The 17,112-nt window shown below is 34.1% G+C and overlaps 2 protein-coding genes across 8 annotated transcripts in view; one reads left to right on the forward strand and one right to left on the reverse strand.

Annotated features, from left to right (window-relative positions):
* LOC143909619 (uncharacterized) overlaps positions 1-16,529 on the reverse strand; it is a 51,739-nt gene extending 35,210 nt beyond the window's left edge. The window contains exons 1-6 of one of the 4 annotated variants that reach the window (XM_077427695.1): positions 16,132-16,233; positions 9,307-9,410; positions 9,042-9,228; positions 8,268-8,960; positions 8,051-8,197; positions 4,767-4,961 (exon numbers count right to left, since the gene is read on the reverse strand). In XM_077427695.1, the coding sequence (XP_077283821.1) occupies positions 4,767-4,873 (107 nt within the window). In that variant the 5' untranslated portion in view covers positions 4,874-4,961; positions 8,051-8,197; positions 8,268-8,960; ... (1 more) ...; positions 9,307-9,410; positions 16,132-16,233. Of the gene's footprint in view, positions 1-4,766; positions 4,962-8,019; positions 9,229-9,306; positions 9,411-9,493; positions 9,654-16,131 lie in introns of those variants that run through there. The other 3 variants (XM_077427694.1, XM_077427697.1, XM_077427698.1) reach the window with 3 other exon arrangements.
* LOC143909606 (uncharacterized) overlaps positions 1-17,112 on the forward strand; it is a 63,060-nt gene that overhangs the window by 24,725 nt on the left and 21,223 nt on the right. For 2 of the 4 annotated variants that reach the window (XM_077427672.1, XM_077427675.1), the window contains exon 2: positions 16,191-16,470. In XM_077427672.1, coding sequence (XP_077283798.1) covers positions 16,445-16,470 — 26 coding nt within the window. In that variant the 5' untranslated portion in view covers positions 16,191-16,444. Of the gene's footprint in view, positions 1-15,247; positions 15,303-15,361; positions 15,408-16,190; positions 16,475-17,112 lie in introns of those variants that run through there. The other 2 variants (XM_077427673.1, XM_077427674.1) reach the window with 2 other exon arrangements.

Genomic DNA, 17,112 nt, shown 5'->3' on the forward strand with positions numbered 1-17,112 from the left:
GTTGCTGGCCAGACCTTGATTTGTCTAGGTCGATGGTTTCTTATCAGAATTTGCCAATTTTTCTGATTTTTATTGAAACGATTCCTGTAAAATTGGCGTTTCCTTCCCAATTTTCTGTTGCGAACCTTTAGTTATTGTTATATCTTAGGTTTCGCCATATTGCTCACCATAGATGTCTCTGTGGTTGTTTATCGAATATAAAATTCGTATTGTTACATGAAAGTTATTCATCGTTATTTATCGTATTAATACGATGTTTGTAATATATGTATACTGACCATAGATGTCAGATATTTAGATTTACATGTATGTATGTAATTATTATGTAGACCAGGAAGGCGCATTTGGGGTTTACCTGTTAAGCCTTCCTGGTATATTTGTATATATGTATGTGAAAATATGTATGTAAAAATAAAACAAAATGAAATTTGACGGTAAATTGCCATCTCTAGTATACATATAGAATCTTTAGAAATATTTCAGGCAGATACAACAGATTTTCTACAAAGCGCTTAGCTCTCAGGTAAACAAGGTACTTAAGGGCCACGTGAAGTTTGCCATTTTCTGAGAAATATCGCTTGAAGGTTTATGTTATGCTTGCGAATCATGATTCATAAGTCTCGAATGCGTTTGTTCTATTTTTAAAAGCTTATTTTTGTTTTGATCCTTCACACTCGTGTACATACTTCAAACGTCGCCTTTTGCTTCTGTGCTTTTTTTATACCAAACACCTTAGAGTAAAGATTTTTTTTTTATAAATACGTCTCTTTGGAAAAATATGAACACTTTGTTGGATATTTGAGTGTTAATAAGCAGTTATACAATTCGTTATGTATTTGCTTTTCCACGCATATCGTTCTTCAGGCACATAATTTGAAACGGGCGTTTATGTAAATTAATTTTTTTAAATATAAATAGCAAGCGACGGTGGCTGAAAAATAAGGATTTTTCTTATCAATATGAAGTGTTATGTAGTATGTTCCACAACCTACATCATCATATATAGCCGCTCATCATCCACTGCTGGATTAAAAGCCTCTCCAACACGCTTCCACTCGTCTCTGTTTTGCACAGCTCTCATCCATCTCAAATCACTAGAGTACGGATAGCCAAGGTGCCGCTCATTGTTCAATTGTTGTAAATGCTTTGTAAAAAAGGTTCGGCAAACCTTTAACAATGCATTTACAACATTTGAAAAATGAACGGCACCTTGGTTATCCGGGCTTTACACATCACACATTTTCCTTATTTCGTCTACCCATAGACCATGTGGTCGTCCCTTTATCCTTTTGCATTCTCTTGTGTACCATTCTAGTATTTCTTTTGTCCACCTATCGTCCATTCTTCTAACCACGTGGCCCGCCCGCCAATACTCTTGTCATACTCTCCTCACCCGCGTATTCCGTTTCCTATCTTTACTTGCCATGCCAAACATACAGCGTTTCATACTTCTTTGAGTACAGTGTACTTTATGCAGTGCATCTTGCCGTTCAATGTCCAAGGTGTGTGTGTGTGTGTGTGTGTGTACACAACCTAACCTAACTTAACCTAACCTAACCTAACGCTTGCTGAACATAATGAATGAATTGATAAAAAGCCTTTTATGTTTTCATCAAAATCTCTGTGATTCGAATTTTGCCATTACGACATAAAAACATGGATCAATATCAACAAAAACATTTTTTTTTCACTGGAAGCCCCTTGTACACGTGCCTCACAAATACGAGAGAGAAAGGTTGAACTTAGTATGCGCCGCACTCAACGGCCAGTGTGAGAATGATATCCGCCTTGGAATGACGGCTCTGCTGCATTTATAGCACTTATTTTATAATATTCGACGTTTAATACAGGATAAAATGATTTTCATAGCTAATTACAATAATTACTTAAAATACACATTTTTACTTGGACGCTTGGAGTCCAGCACAGTGGTTAGCGGACTTTTTTTAGCACAGTAAGGCAAGTGCTAATGGCTGTCGGCATCACTTCTGCTAGTAAGCTTCTGCCTATAAAAATTTCTATAAAAAGTAAGAAACGCTACGACAGATCTTAGAGGCAGATCTGTCGTATCGTTTCTGAAAATTTTCTACCGAAGAAACCCAGTTTATTGCTATTATTATTAAAGCGACACCTGTGGCCAATGTTTTTCAAATGTACTTATATAAATTTAATAACATTCAAATAATGGTGACAAGAGAGGATGGGTTGCCAGTTTGTTTGGAACCGTTTCAACAATGAAATCATATACATAAACCGACAAATTCTGATAGGAAACGATCAACCTGGAATCACATATGTACATAAATGCAAAGTCTAGCCAGCAACAGAGGGCCACGGATTGTACCCACGACCCCCAAGTTTGACGGCACTATACGCTAACACTCAATCCCATATGCATTATTACTAGAGGTAGGATAGCCAAGGTGCCGCTCATTGTTCAATTGTTGTAAATCCTTTGTAAAAGGTTCGGCAAACCTTAAACAATGCATTTACAACATTTGAACAATAAACGTCACCTTGGTTGTCCTACCTCTAAGTACGATGACTCACTATGCTCGCGCTCTTTTCGTTGTATACTACTCTATACACCACTCTATATCGTTGTATACAATGACGCACATTACAGCGTACAATGCAGCGCAAACACAAATCCGTGCTCTACTCATAAGAATTTTTGCTCGTAGATTTACCGATTTTAAATTCAGCACACATCCAATTAACCCTTTTAAACGAAAACAAAAAATAGTGTGGCCAGAACACTATCCTAATAAACATGTTTCAATAGAAAATACTCAATATAATATAGTATTAACAGTGGGAAAAAATCCGTAATTTCGACTTTTGATTTGAACTGGACGACTACTTAGAGAGATTTGAAAGCTGAAAAGTACTAAAAATGAAATACCCGACTATAGATTCCAATATTCATTTTGAACAGGAAATTAACAGATTTTGAGAAATCGACCGAACAACACCAAGATATAGAAAAATCGCGCGATTTAAAAAACATATATCTCCGAATCTCGAGCCAATCAACAATTTTTATTACGAGATTCGTGTTCACTGGGCATAGATCTATAAGAAAAGTTATATCTCGTCTCTGAACCAAAAAAAAAAGTGGTCATTTGTCGAACAGTGTTATTACATGATTTTCCAAACAAATCTTCACAATTCTCACAGATTCTTACTAAAAATAATAATTGTCAACCTAAAATCATTTTTATTACGAACGCATGTTTCGTTCCATATTTTTTATACAAGTTCTTAATTTCAAATTTATGCTATTTTCAAAGCACACGTTTTTCAAAAAGTAGTTTTGCTAAGAACGCATATTTTATTTCAGATTTAATAATTATTATTTTTAGTTAGTATTTGTTTTAACTGCATGTACCTTTCCCATGGTTTTACTGCCATTACTAATTGACGTTTCCTCCAGCATAATTATTATTTAAACCCCATATTTCACGCATAGCCTTGACTCTACAGCCCTGATTTCTACACGAACCAAATACATGTGTCACCCTTAATATTGCAAGGCTGTGTAAATCGTAGACTTTGCAAGAAGACACATGGTTGCAATAAAAATATCTCACACGGGGGTGAACATTATTATTTACCAGTCACGTAAGGGCTTATTATTTTTAGACAAAACAATCATACTGTTTGCACCAGGACACGTGTTTGCAATAATACACTGAAATATCATTGAGAAATAATATGGGGGAAGAGACCGGTCGCGTGACATAAATTTAAAATGGGGCAGCCCTATCTGTGTGGTAAGCACCGGTGGAAAAAAACCCATAAACAAATCATATTTTTTTGCCATCCCTAATCTCAACTCTCGAATTCACAAGATCTGAGAAACCGGCGAGATCCAGAGAGAGAGACGGAACCACTTCGAATAGTCAAAGTAAAATATTTCATGTGTGAAATGAAATATATTATACATATATAATATATAACTATAAAGCGAGAGGGATGCAAGTTAATCAAGCATGCCGACCATATCCCGCCGCATACTAGGGTTGGAAATTGTAAATTACTTGGTTCGTAAAGGTTGAAGAATTGTAGAATATTGAGTAATAACACCTTGCAACAAAAAAAATCACGTTTTCTACTTACCGGAGCGGAGTTATCACTGATAAGTTATCAGTCATTACTAAGTTTGACCCATTGAATTCGAATATGGCATTGATTTTTGGTGGTTTATTCTCATTTAAGAGATATGAGCGCTTAAAAAAATGTGCAATTTGTATAGATTTTTGGCTTTTGCCGTCTTTAATTAAAAATCTAGTGCTGCTGTACCAAAAGTGGGTATTGGCATCGATAGTCAAATGTTTTTTCTGTTACCCCCCCCTTCTCGTCAGCCTTGACTACTGAGTACTGATCCCAATACTCAATTTTGGCACAGCAATACCATATTTCGAAGTAAAGACCGCGAAAGCCAAAAATTGCACATTTTTTAATACGCTGTGCAATGTGTTAAACGAGGGCAAGCCAATAAAAATTATTTGTCATTTCTAACTAAGCTTAGCTAATTTTTATGTCTTTTCTCATAATGTTATTTACTCCATCATCGATATCAACTCTGGTTAGGAGAACATTCACCAAGGAATTTATCGAACATTAAATTGTTTTTATAGATAATCTTTTGTCGATCTCAGAAATTTAACCTTTAGTATTGAGCTGCGAATAAAATCCATCAATTGAGATGGATGGATGGAATACACGTTGTTAAAAAAAAAAATACTAATCACCGCACAAACCTATTTACCAAACAATTTTTTGGCGAAGCTTTACTTCCTTTATGCCATTTATAGCTCCACTGTCTTTTAATTCCGCTCACTTCCTCCTCGTTTAATTCCATTCGCATTGGAACATGGTTTATTTGCAAGCAATTGGGTAGATTAGTTTTTTGAACTTTGTCTGTAGTGGTGTTTTCATAGAGATCAGCAACTTATCTGTTGACAGATAAAATTTCAATTAGTTGTGTGATCCTAGTTGTATTAAAGGATTGAAGATATATTTAAACTGGAATTGTGCCCGATGATATTTCAACGGGTGGTTTCGGAAAAAGAATTGATACATGAATTTAAATAAAGTTATGTATAATAATAATAATATCTCTCTAGAGCAGCGGTTTCCAAACTTTATGCTACTACGCCTCCCTAAAAAAATTTTTTTCCGCGCCTCCCTACCTTTTATTTTTTACAAACCTCCTTTACGTTTCACACGGTCTTCGTTTTTAATAGATATAATAATTAGAGGTAGGATAGTCACAGTGCTATCCATTGTTCGGCAAACCTTTAACAATGCATTTACAACCTTTGAACAATACACGGCCCCCTCAGGTTCCGGTGACTAATAATAATATACATAGACACGTTTTAAATAATAAACCTTTATTTAAAAAAAAATATTGAACACTGCAATAGACAGAATAATAAAAAGGTTTTGCTATAACATAAATTTATTCGAACACGTATATTTATTTTTATATTAAATTACTAATTAAACTACATCTAACACATCAAAATTTAATGCGAAGGATGTTGTTGTTTATCAAATTTTGGCTTGGTTTAATTTTTTTATTTATTTATTTATTTTTTTGGTGCCATCTTATCGATTCCCGATAAAGCATCACCAGTGATATCGCTGCTCTTCAGATCATGTACGGGCACTACGGAATCATCACTCCGTCCCCAAAATTGTGAATTGGGCTTCTGAATCTCTCACATTTAGAACACCAATTCGTGAGGCTTTTTTCGCTTTAAACGCCTCTGCTGGTGAGTTGTGTCCAATAGCTGCAACGCTTGTATGTTAGGGTAACGGTGCAGTCTCAACTCGTGCCTCCCGGCGCATTCTCGGATGACTTCTTTTACTTTTTGGATTTTAAGGTCCTTGTGGATCTCTTCATTTGTGACGAAGCGATATGCATCGGTGATAATCCTCAGAAACTGGTTTTGACTTTCTGACATCTTTGCATTTTACTGCATCCCCACAGTTGTATGCCATATATCCATATTGGCTTCACGATTGCCTGATATATCAGTTTTTTGCATTGTAGGTCTAATTTGGAGTGTCTTCCTATTAGCCAATGCATTTCTCTTGGTTTCATTTGAATCTGTTCTATTTTTTTTTAATGTGATGCCTCCACGTAAGCCTTGAGTCAAGATGCAGTTCTAAATATTTGGCTGACAAAGCTTGTGGAACTTGGATTCCGTTTATGAAAGTCTGAATGCTGACACTATTTCGTCGCAGTGCAAATGTGACCTGCATTGATTTTAGCTCGTTAAGTTTCATTTTCCAGTCCTTGATCCATTTGCTGATCTTGTCCAGTGCACGCTGCAGGCGTTCAAATGCTTCCGCCTGCGACTCGCTCGATGACATAATGACTGTGTCATCTGCAAATTTTCCAATGAATGTCTCTTCGCTTGTCGGGATGTCAGCAGCAATTAGTAATTAAAATTTGGTTTTCATAAATAAATAAGACGTTACAAACGGTAGAAGCACTTGCTTTGCTTTGCAATAAAGATTCAGACTCTCCACTAAGATTCATCCAAAATTTAATTATGGTTTCATTTTGAAACTTTTGTTTTAGTGAACTATCGCATGATAATTCTATCAATTTTTCTTTTTCGATGGTTGTCCGCTCGAATTCGTCTTCTTCATTGCAGTTAAATGGATTCTGTATCCACAAAAACTTTGAGAAATCAAGGTCTTTGAAATAATTGGAAAAATGCAGCACTAAACCATCGAAGTGGTTTAGTGCTTCAATATTGGCTGTGGCCCAGAAATCTTTGGAAAGTGAAAACATATCCAACTCATTATTTTGTAAATTTGATTTCCATAACTTCAACTTTTTAATGAAAGCTTTTACTTTGTCTTTTTGAACAAGTTGATGTATTTGTGATCCCTGTATTGATTTATTGATTTAACCGCTCAATTTTCCAAAAATTTCAACCAAATAGGCAAGTTTAACAATAAAATTATCGTTCGTTCACAAATGTGCCTTCAACTTCATGTTGGTTTTCTTCGAGAAAGGTTGCTATTTCTTCTTTGAGTTCAAACACCCTTTGTATCATTTTTGCACGAGATAGCCAGCGAACGTGAGGTATAATTAGCTTCCATATCAGCACACAGCTTTGCAAACAGCCATGCTCTCAAAGGACTGTTCTTAATGTAGTTTATAATTTTTATAACTTTTGTAAAAATGCTGTTCAGTTCCTCGCTCATATTTTTTGACACTAGAGCTGCTCTGTGAAGCATGCAGTGCGTCCAGATAGCATGTGGTGCTTTCTTTTTGACTAATGCTTGAAGACCTGCTTTGTGTCCGGACATGGAGTGAGCTCCGTCGGTACACAGTCCAACGCAATTATTCCACTTTATGTTGTTTTCTTCAAAAAAACTGTCCATTATATTAAAAATTTCAATGGATGTGGTCTTCCCAAGAATGGGTTTGCAAATTAATATATCTTCTTATATATTATTATCTGCGACATATCGAACATATGCAATTAAATGGGCATCTTTAGCTAAAACAGAGCGTTTGCAAAGGCGCAATTTTTAAAATCTTCCTCTCCGGATAATTTTTTTTAGGAATTAAATGTTTATATAAAAATGAAAGAAATAAAAATAAACATTCATGCATTGAATTTTTACTGTTAAGTTACGATATGAAGTTTTATTTATTTGTAGATATTATGGTATCAAAATTATTTTTTTATTAAAAAGGTTTGGCGCCTCCCCTAGCAATGGTCCGCGCCTCCCAGTTTGGAAACCGCGTTTCTAGAGGGCAAAAAAAAGGTCGACAATAGAAATTTACAATAGGAAACCATTTAGCGTAATGACGCGCTGAAATCTGATAAAAACAAATTACAAGGATTGCGTCGTAATCGAAAAAAGTCGAAAAAATTATATAATTATTATATAAATTATAAATTATTATATAAATAAAATAAATATATATAAATTATTATATAAATAAAATGTATTTGTGTTGTCTGTCTGGTTGTATACTTATGGATTGCTGTTGCAAGTTACAACACACATGAACTAATTCTGGTAAATAACTGGATAGCAGGTATAGCTTCGGTCCGCATAGAGCTAGGTCTTGTATGTTCTACTATCTTTGCGACTCCGAGATGTATTTCTTTAAGGATGTTGAGTATTGGTTGGTCATCGAAGGAACAATGTCCTAGATGTAGGATTGGGAATTAAAACACTATATTTTAATGGATATGGTCAAGAACGTATGGTCAGCGAACCTATATTGGGTAATTCTCACCAATTAAGGTCTGACCGCACTATACGACAACCGAACGATCCGACACTTCACAACAGTGTGCGACAATATTAGGTAAACCGCACTTGAACGACAACGATGCGACACTACGCAGTAAATTGTGTCAATCATTCGTTCGGTACCTCGGAGCAAGATCGACGAAACGGACGCTATTATAGTATCTTTGATATGCGAGGAAGAAGAACCAAAAGATTATGGCTACATGCTATTTCAAAGTCACGATATTAAGGAGAATAATTGTCGCAAGACAACCCCCACTCGACGACAATTGCGTCACGTCGCAAACGACACCTTGCGTCAAAGTTGGTCGAAAAGTCAACTTTGTCGCAAGGTGTCATGCGACTGTCGCGCAGTGCGTTGTGTCTCATACAATTTCATACAAACTATATTTGGTCGCATACTGTTGTGAAGTGTCGGATCGTTCGGTTGTTATATAGTGCGGTCAGACCTTTACGGTAAGAAATATTTCACACACACTGATACTGGATCGCTAGGAATTTCTGAAAACAAATTCATTTTATTATGAATCAAAATGGACACGCATTGTGCCAAATTGACGCTTCATCATTCTTTTCACACGTATCCAGTCTTTTTTTTAATCCGTTTTCGGCCTTGTCGCTCACTGCCTAGAATGTGGGAATCACCCAGGATGCACCTGACAAATAACATTTCTTTTCTTTTATGTGCTTTTTAAAATGTATGCATCGTCGTCGATGGTCATGGCGCAATCTCTTACATTGGTACAATATTTTTATGATCTTTTGTATATTGCAATATTTATTTGTCCATGTAAACATATATAATATTGTAAGCTGTTGCCTTATTAAAGCCATATTTCACATTAAATCATCGATGTTTCTAATTCCATGAATTCCCAAACTTCACCGACAACCCACTCGAAACTCAAGTGCTTTGGAACCAATCTGCAAATACATATGATCTTTTATATATTGCAATATTTATTTGTCCATGTAAACATATATAATATTGTAAGCTGTTGCCTTATTAAAGCCATATTTCACATTAAATCATCGATGTTTCTAATTCCATGAATTCTCAAACTTCACCGAAAACCCACTCGAAACTCAAGTGCTTTGGAACCAATCTACAAATAAAGGATAGATACAGTTATATAAAATAATAATAATAAAAATGTTTTTTTTTAAACTTATCTGTCTATGCACGTACATATTATATGGACGAGTAGAAGTTGGTTAAGAAATATGAACACTGGTTTTCTCAAATGTTTATATTACAAAATATATAGTTTATGTATGTCTCAGTACTACAAGTTGTAAGTTAATGCAATTAAAAGGTCCTGGTTTGGATATCAATAAATCTGGCAGCCCTAAATATATTACAACTGAAAATACACTTCGACAATATATAGTTTAAAATGAAACACACTACATACAAATGATTGAGAAGATCAGATCATACTTGAGGTATATGAGCATGTACATAATGGTCCGTACGCACCAAACCAACGACGATTTTGGGCCAACTTTTAAAACCAGTAGCGTACAAAATATCGAAATAAAAATTAAATTAAAAATTTGAAATTAAATATCAAAATTAAGCTAACGAGCAAGATTGAGCTAAAATTAGATCATCATTGATATTTTGAATTACAACAATGTTTTGAATTACGACGATACGCATTACAACCAGAGAAATATTATAATTTCTCTGATTACGAGCGAAAAAAACCTTGTTATTGTTTCTTATAAGTCGTCACGATATACTACTGTGTTTCGCCGTCGATGAAATATTTAACAAAAAAAATGTCGGTGATTTGTCAAAGGGTTTTTTTTTTCTTTCGTCGAAATAAAATTTATTTCGAAGAGAGAAACAATTGAAGACATTGTCCGATAAAATTTACCTCTGAAATGATTTAATTAATTGATTTATTTCGACGAGAGAAACAATTGAAGACTAAAAAAAATTTTGTTTGATAAACCGACAACGTACCGGATTGCGATCATCGCTCGGTCACCCATACTAATACATCAGATATTCTCAGTAACTGCGCATTACGGGGAAGTAAAAATAATAATTCTTTGATTTTTTTTTCGATCTTAGTGCGTATCTTCGTAAGTCAAAACATCTTCGACAAACAAAAGTCGAGGATTACCTGTATGTGATTGTTGATGATCTAATTTTAGGTCAATCTCGAAAATTTATTTAAATTGGGCATGTTCTGTTTTAACTTTCAATATTTTATTTTAATTTTAATATATTGATTATAATTTTATTTTGATATTTGAATTTAATTTTAATATAATAATAATATTTTTAATATTTAATTTCAATTTTTAAATTTAATTTTTATTTCGATATTTTGTACGCTACTGGTTTTATCCTGCTGGTTAAAACGTTGTACCAAAATCGTCGTTGGTTTGGTCCGTACGCAGCATAAGATCATACCACATTCATATGTATGTATGTATGTACCCAAGGTGACTCAATTTTGTCGACGTGTCAATCTAAATATTATTTCAATTATCGATTCACATGCCGAGTATCTACATACATACATAATATGGAATCCGTTTTTAATGGCTTCCGCTCATATTTCTCGATTTGATGGTTCGGCGACTTATCGCTTTCGTATAAACACACTCATATTCGTCATCTTCAAGAAAATAAATTAGGCCATCTACCAGTAATGCGATGTTACAGAAATTATAATACAAGCTTTGTTTATTGCACAGATTATATGCCTTCTATCTTATATGCGTGGTTTCCAATTAAATATATTCCAAAATATAAATTGAAAGCGTTTCAACTCCAATGCATTACAACAAGAGATACAAAGTATTTGTCATGTTTGTATTATATGTAAGTAGGGATTTCATTGCCGATACATATACCGATTTACCGGTAAATCGCCAAAATTTCGCCATTGGTAATTACCGGAAATTATTTTATCTTGAACTAGCTAAACCCGGCATGCGTTGCAATGCCACAATAACGCATGCAATTCCCGTTCCCATTTTCGTTCCCGTTCCCGTTCCTGTTCTCGTTCCCGTTCCCATTTGTCGGAAAAACACAGGCAGCGAACACATTTGAAATTATTCAATTATTTGTTTATTTTACCCTAACAACGCATGTCGCGACGCGAAAACATTTGAAATTATTGCGTTGCAATGCCACTCATTCCCGTTTCCGTTCCCGTTTTTGGCCGATTTTTTTTTCACAGTAAGCTTTGCGGACATGCATACAATAAATCCTGAAAGTTCCATCGTACAATAACACATGCAATTCCCGTTGCCGTACCCGTTTATCGATGCGTTTCGATAAGTGAATGTTTCAGTTTCAAATTAATATTTAATCATCAAATTAAATTATAGTAAAGTATAGGACAGAGGCATACGTGACAGACAGACAAACATTGATTTTTATATATACATATGTATGTTATGAGTGGTACGTAATGTAAGGTTGGTATGAGTGGTACGTAATGTAAGGGTTGGCATGCGTGCGCGCAAGTTGTTTACCAACGTACACATTTCCTTAACTACACACTGGCGCTTCATACTTTCGAGTCAAAAAAACCTTATTACGAATATTATTATTAAGAGGTTTTTTTTCACAGTAATCTTCCCAGACATGCATACAACAAATCCTGAAAGTTCCATCGTAATCAATTCTTGGGTTTAAGAGCCTATTCGAGGCAGAAAGACAGACAAACAATGATTTTTATAAATACATATAAAGATTAAGTAAATATACAGGCATATTATTGCGTTAATAATCGATACAAATAACGTATTGTCGATTAAGTAGTAACCAGCAGCGTGGACTATTGGTTAGCATATTATGCTTTCGAACACAGTGGTCAAGGGTTCGAAACCCACTAGTGGCTGCTAGCAAGACCTTGGTTTTTGACTCCAGGTCGATCGTTTCCTATCGGAGTTTACCAATTTTTCTGATTTTCATTGAAACGGTTCCTGTAAAATCCTGTAAAGTTACATTCAGCGTCTTGCGGTTCGCTGTATAATAAAAACGTTGCAAAATGTTCTCATTGATGATGTATGAATTCGCATTGTATAAACGCTTGTATTGACGTATTGCGAAAATACCCAGCACACACCGTCCCAAAATCACCCCCTGCAGTGTTTTCGGTAAAATTTTATCCTTGCTTTGACAGTGATCGATAACGGTGTATCCCATATTTGAAGAAATATAGGAGTCCCCCACAGCGGGGAGCCAAGCACACGACGTGCCGTTCTTCCCTGTGTGATTTCGCCCCAAGTCTGGTTATGACTAGACTTCGACCAGAATAAAGAGTAATATAAATACATACATAGGTTGTAAGATATTTACCACTAAACAAAATAAGTTCGGACGGTTGTTTCAATTATGATCACTAGAGGTAGGATAGTCACAGTGCTATCCATTGTTCGGCAAACCTTTAACAATGCATTTACAACCTTTGAACAATACACGGCCCCCTCAGGCTCCGGTGACTAATGATCACTAACTATTACGAATGGAAATTATGTATTTTTATGGTTAGATTTCGGCGTTGGTTTTGTGCTCTTTAAATAACAATAGACCTCTGCATTAGTTGACGAAGTACGAGATTTACAATAGTGAACCATTTTTGTTCGAAAAGCATCGTTCGAACGCCTACCTCTGCTTATGACTAGAATACGGATAGAGAGCGTGCCTTTTTGCAGTAATCGGGGCGGTTTGGCTCTATTTACAAAGCTAGAGTGCGAAAAAAAGGTTCGGCGGACCCTTAACAACTATTGAACAATAAACGGCGCGCTTTGGGTCCGGAGTCTAATTATGACATTATTTACCTGAGATTTATTTATAATGAATTGCAGTTCAATCTCGGTTATCGATGATGAACTCGATAACGTATGAACACAAAAAGGCTTTTAAAAATTAATGTTTCACATTAAAAAAAAAACTGCTTAAAATATTATTACTGTACTGGCATTATTGATTTTTGCTGAACATTATAATTTTTTTTACTGTACATATTTATATTAATTTGCGAACCCGATTACGTATTCTAGAACGCTCGCGATAACCTACAGATAACTTTTTCGATGTTTTAAATTAGTTCCGTTTGACGAATACAATGACGTTTCATAATATACATCTATACAATGTAGCGTATATATATATGTATATTATTTAACGTAATGTGTTATATTATACTAGTGTTGTACCAGATGAAATATCGTCGCATGGGTATGTTGGCATATTAAGTTATTAAATTTAAAAAAAATTAAAAGAAATTGTCAGTCCTGTGTTCGATCCTCGATTTTTTTCAAAATATCTTTTAAATACATTTAATTTAATATTTATATTTAATTGTTTAATTTGAAAAAAATGGTAAAAACTACATATGTACTTACCTAATTTAATTAATTAAATAAATTCGCAATAGATGATGCTAAATGCTCAGATACTAAGCGCCGTCTATTAGCCTACAGGAAATATTGGTAGCAAACAGTATATATAGAAGTTTTTTTCTTTCGTTATTATATTCGTACATAGTACGTGACGTACATATGTATATATGTATGTCGAATCGAAACGAATATTATAGTAGATAATTTGTCGGAAAAACGCAAGCGGCGAACACAGCTGTAATTATTCAATTGTTTGTTTATTTTACCCTAACAACGCAGGTGGCGACGCGAACACATTTGAAATTATTGGGTTGCAATGTCACTTATTCCTGTTTTATCGTTTTTGGGCGATTTTTTTTACAGAAACTCGCGGGTATGCACACAATAACTCATGTAAGTTTCATCGCAATTGGTTGAATGGTATAGGAACGCATACGTGACTGAAAGACAGACAAACATTGATTTTTATCGTGTCACGACAAATCAATCACGGACTTTACACTCAACGGCGTTACGCGCACAAAATTTCACTCACGCGACAACCGGCTCACGGCCATTACACTCACAGAAATCACTCACGGACATTACAATCACAGATAAATCACTCACGCGACATTTCGCTCACGAAATTATTAAAATAGCGTACAGAAACGTTATTTTTTTTACACAATAATTATTCCAAAACTCAATTAAACATATCGTGACTAATTAACACAATATCCTAGAGACAAAACCGCCCCAGCAAAAAACGCTCGGCGACAAAACCGCTCCAGAATATATGAAAAAAATTAAAATTTCAAAACCAGACATAATTTTTAATGAATAGATTGAGTCTCATGTAAAAGTGAACCAACGACGAGACGTCATTTTTTTCTACATACTTTTCTCAATAATAATAAAAATATATATACATACTCGCTGAACCCGGCATGCGTTGCAATGCCAGAATAAGGCATGCAATTCTCGTTCAACTAACGTATTTTCAACGCCATGTCGTCATAAACCAACTGGTAACGTGGTTACCAACGAACACATTTCCTTGACTACACAATGGCGCTTCAAACAAACACATTTCGCGTCGGTAAAATCATAATTACGAATATTATTATTAAGAGGTTTTTTCCCGGTTTTTTTTTCACAGTAAGCTTCCCGAACATGCATACAACAAATCCTGAAAGTTCTATCTTAATCGGTTCAGTGGTTTAGGGGCCTACACGAGACAGACAGACAAACAAACAGCCATTCAATTTTATATATACATATATACAAATTTAAAACCAAAACCAACCTTAAAAGTAATTGATTTCACCTTATTATCTTATTCAATGATACTGCGCTAACAATGCAATTCCGAACAAAAATTCCCTGATGATTATCAACGATCACTACTCTAACAACATATTAATATTACTAATATTCCATTTTGCTGATGCAATTTTTCAACGATGCGATTTCTTATCTGTGTTTGAATCCCTTATATATACATTGAATCATATTTGTGTAGATACATCAACATATACATCAATATGTGAATATAATATAAAACATTGCGTTGATATTAAGTTGCAGTCATTTACTCGCATACGCGTCTTACTGGACATTGTGCCTACATATATTAAAATGTAAATATGTTTAACCTTTTATATAATATATATATAAATTCAACTTTTGACACTTGACTATCACAATTTTAAATGGATGGCAAGATATGGACGTTTATCTACAAGGTATGTAAATAAAGCCTTTTCTAAGTATATATTGTCGAAAATTATTAAGTGTTAAATTTATTAAACTTGTTTTTCTTCAAACGAATTCAAGGTGTATGTATGTTTTATAAAGATAAGATATAAAGTTTTTTTTTTTAATTTTGCTCGCTTAGTCCTTTTCGCATTATTTTTTAAACGCCTTATCGTTTATTTGCGAAAGCAGATTTATTTTATATTATATTCTTATATACAGATAGCAGTTTACTACCCAGGTCTATATATATTAATAATAATATAAACACAATAACACCAAACAAAATTTAATACATAAAAATAAGTTAAAAAAATACTTCATTCACTTTTTGAAACATTTGTAATTTAAAGTTTATTTATAAAATAACATTTTATTTTTATAATAATTGGTTATTATTAATAACTATCGCTAAATGGGATGAGTATTAAGAAAATAATAGGTTAAGTTTAGTTAGGTTAGATTCGGTTAAAAATTAATAACAACTATTATTACTTTTTCCATTTACCCGTTATTATACATGCAATATATATGTAGTATGTATGTATATTATATATAAATTGTAAAGTATTATAGATTCAAACTGTTACAGAAAGGTTGATGTTAATATATGGTATAAAACATTCCGGAGAGTTTTAAATGTAAAATAATATGTAATCTTATTAATTTAAATTTAACATAACTTTAAATGTTAAATAGAATGTAATAACTTACAGTTACTTGTTTATATGTCAAATTTCAATTTTTAACATGATGATTTTTGGCCATTACAGCAGTGTGAAGACACATATCTCATCCGACGAGTCGCCGTGGTCTGCTCAAGAATCTTCTGACTCTTTGTAAGATAATGAAATAGACGAGAGGGGCAAGGCAGTGGAAGAACATGTGCTGCGACTTTAATCGCACGAAATGGTCCATGGTGAGAAAACGTTTTTCCACGTTCACGGTATGGGTGGGTCGTCGTCACACGGTGTACCCGCTCGAATCGGGATGAAATCTCCTTCCAACAGAGCCATAGTCTGTCGCTATGGGACTAAATCATGTCCAAGTCTTGTACGTGAGTAAAATTGATTATTCAAATGTTATCGTGAGTGACCTCCGCCACTGATTGCATCGCGGTTGTGTTGGCTAACGTTCGTCTTGGGTTAAGTTATATCGTGTGATTTCATAGTGTTTAGATTTTGCCACTATATCATTTCATTTCATGCATTTTTTTTGTAATAATATATAACAGCAATAGCTTCACTTTAGAAGCATGTCGTTTTCATGGTCTTGGAGCATATTTTTTTATAAATATATACATTATATAATATGTATCATTTTCAATTGTGTTTTTGTTTATCGGTGAGGTGAATTGACCTGTCAACTTGCATAGTGCAAAATTATTTGCATATTGAGGCAGCCAATGGAGAAGTGATGTGACTTACATATGTAGAATTTAGTTATTTCAATAAATTAATATGAAAGAATTTGAAACAATTCTCCGAATAGTAGTAAAAAATTATCATTTTTTGGCGATGTGAGTTTTTATTAATTTTTTGTAATGAACGTACAATCTAATATATAATTTCGAAAGAGACTTTGTATGTATCTTTGGTTGGAATTGAAAACAAGTCGAAATTTCTATGACCATTTGATGTATATTTTTTACATACCTCCTTACGTTTCAGGAAAAAGTTTGTCTCTTATCCGATC

The sequence above is a fragment of the Arctopsyche grandis genome, chromosome 3 (assembly GCF_051622035.1).
Source record: "Arctopsyche grandis isolate Sample6627 chromosome 3, ASM5162203v2, whole genome shotgun sequence".
NCBI classification, from domain to species: domain Eukaryota; kingdom Metazoa; phylum Arthropoda; class Insecta; order Trichoptera; family Hydropsychidae; genus Arctopsyche; species Arctopsyche grandis.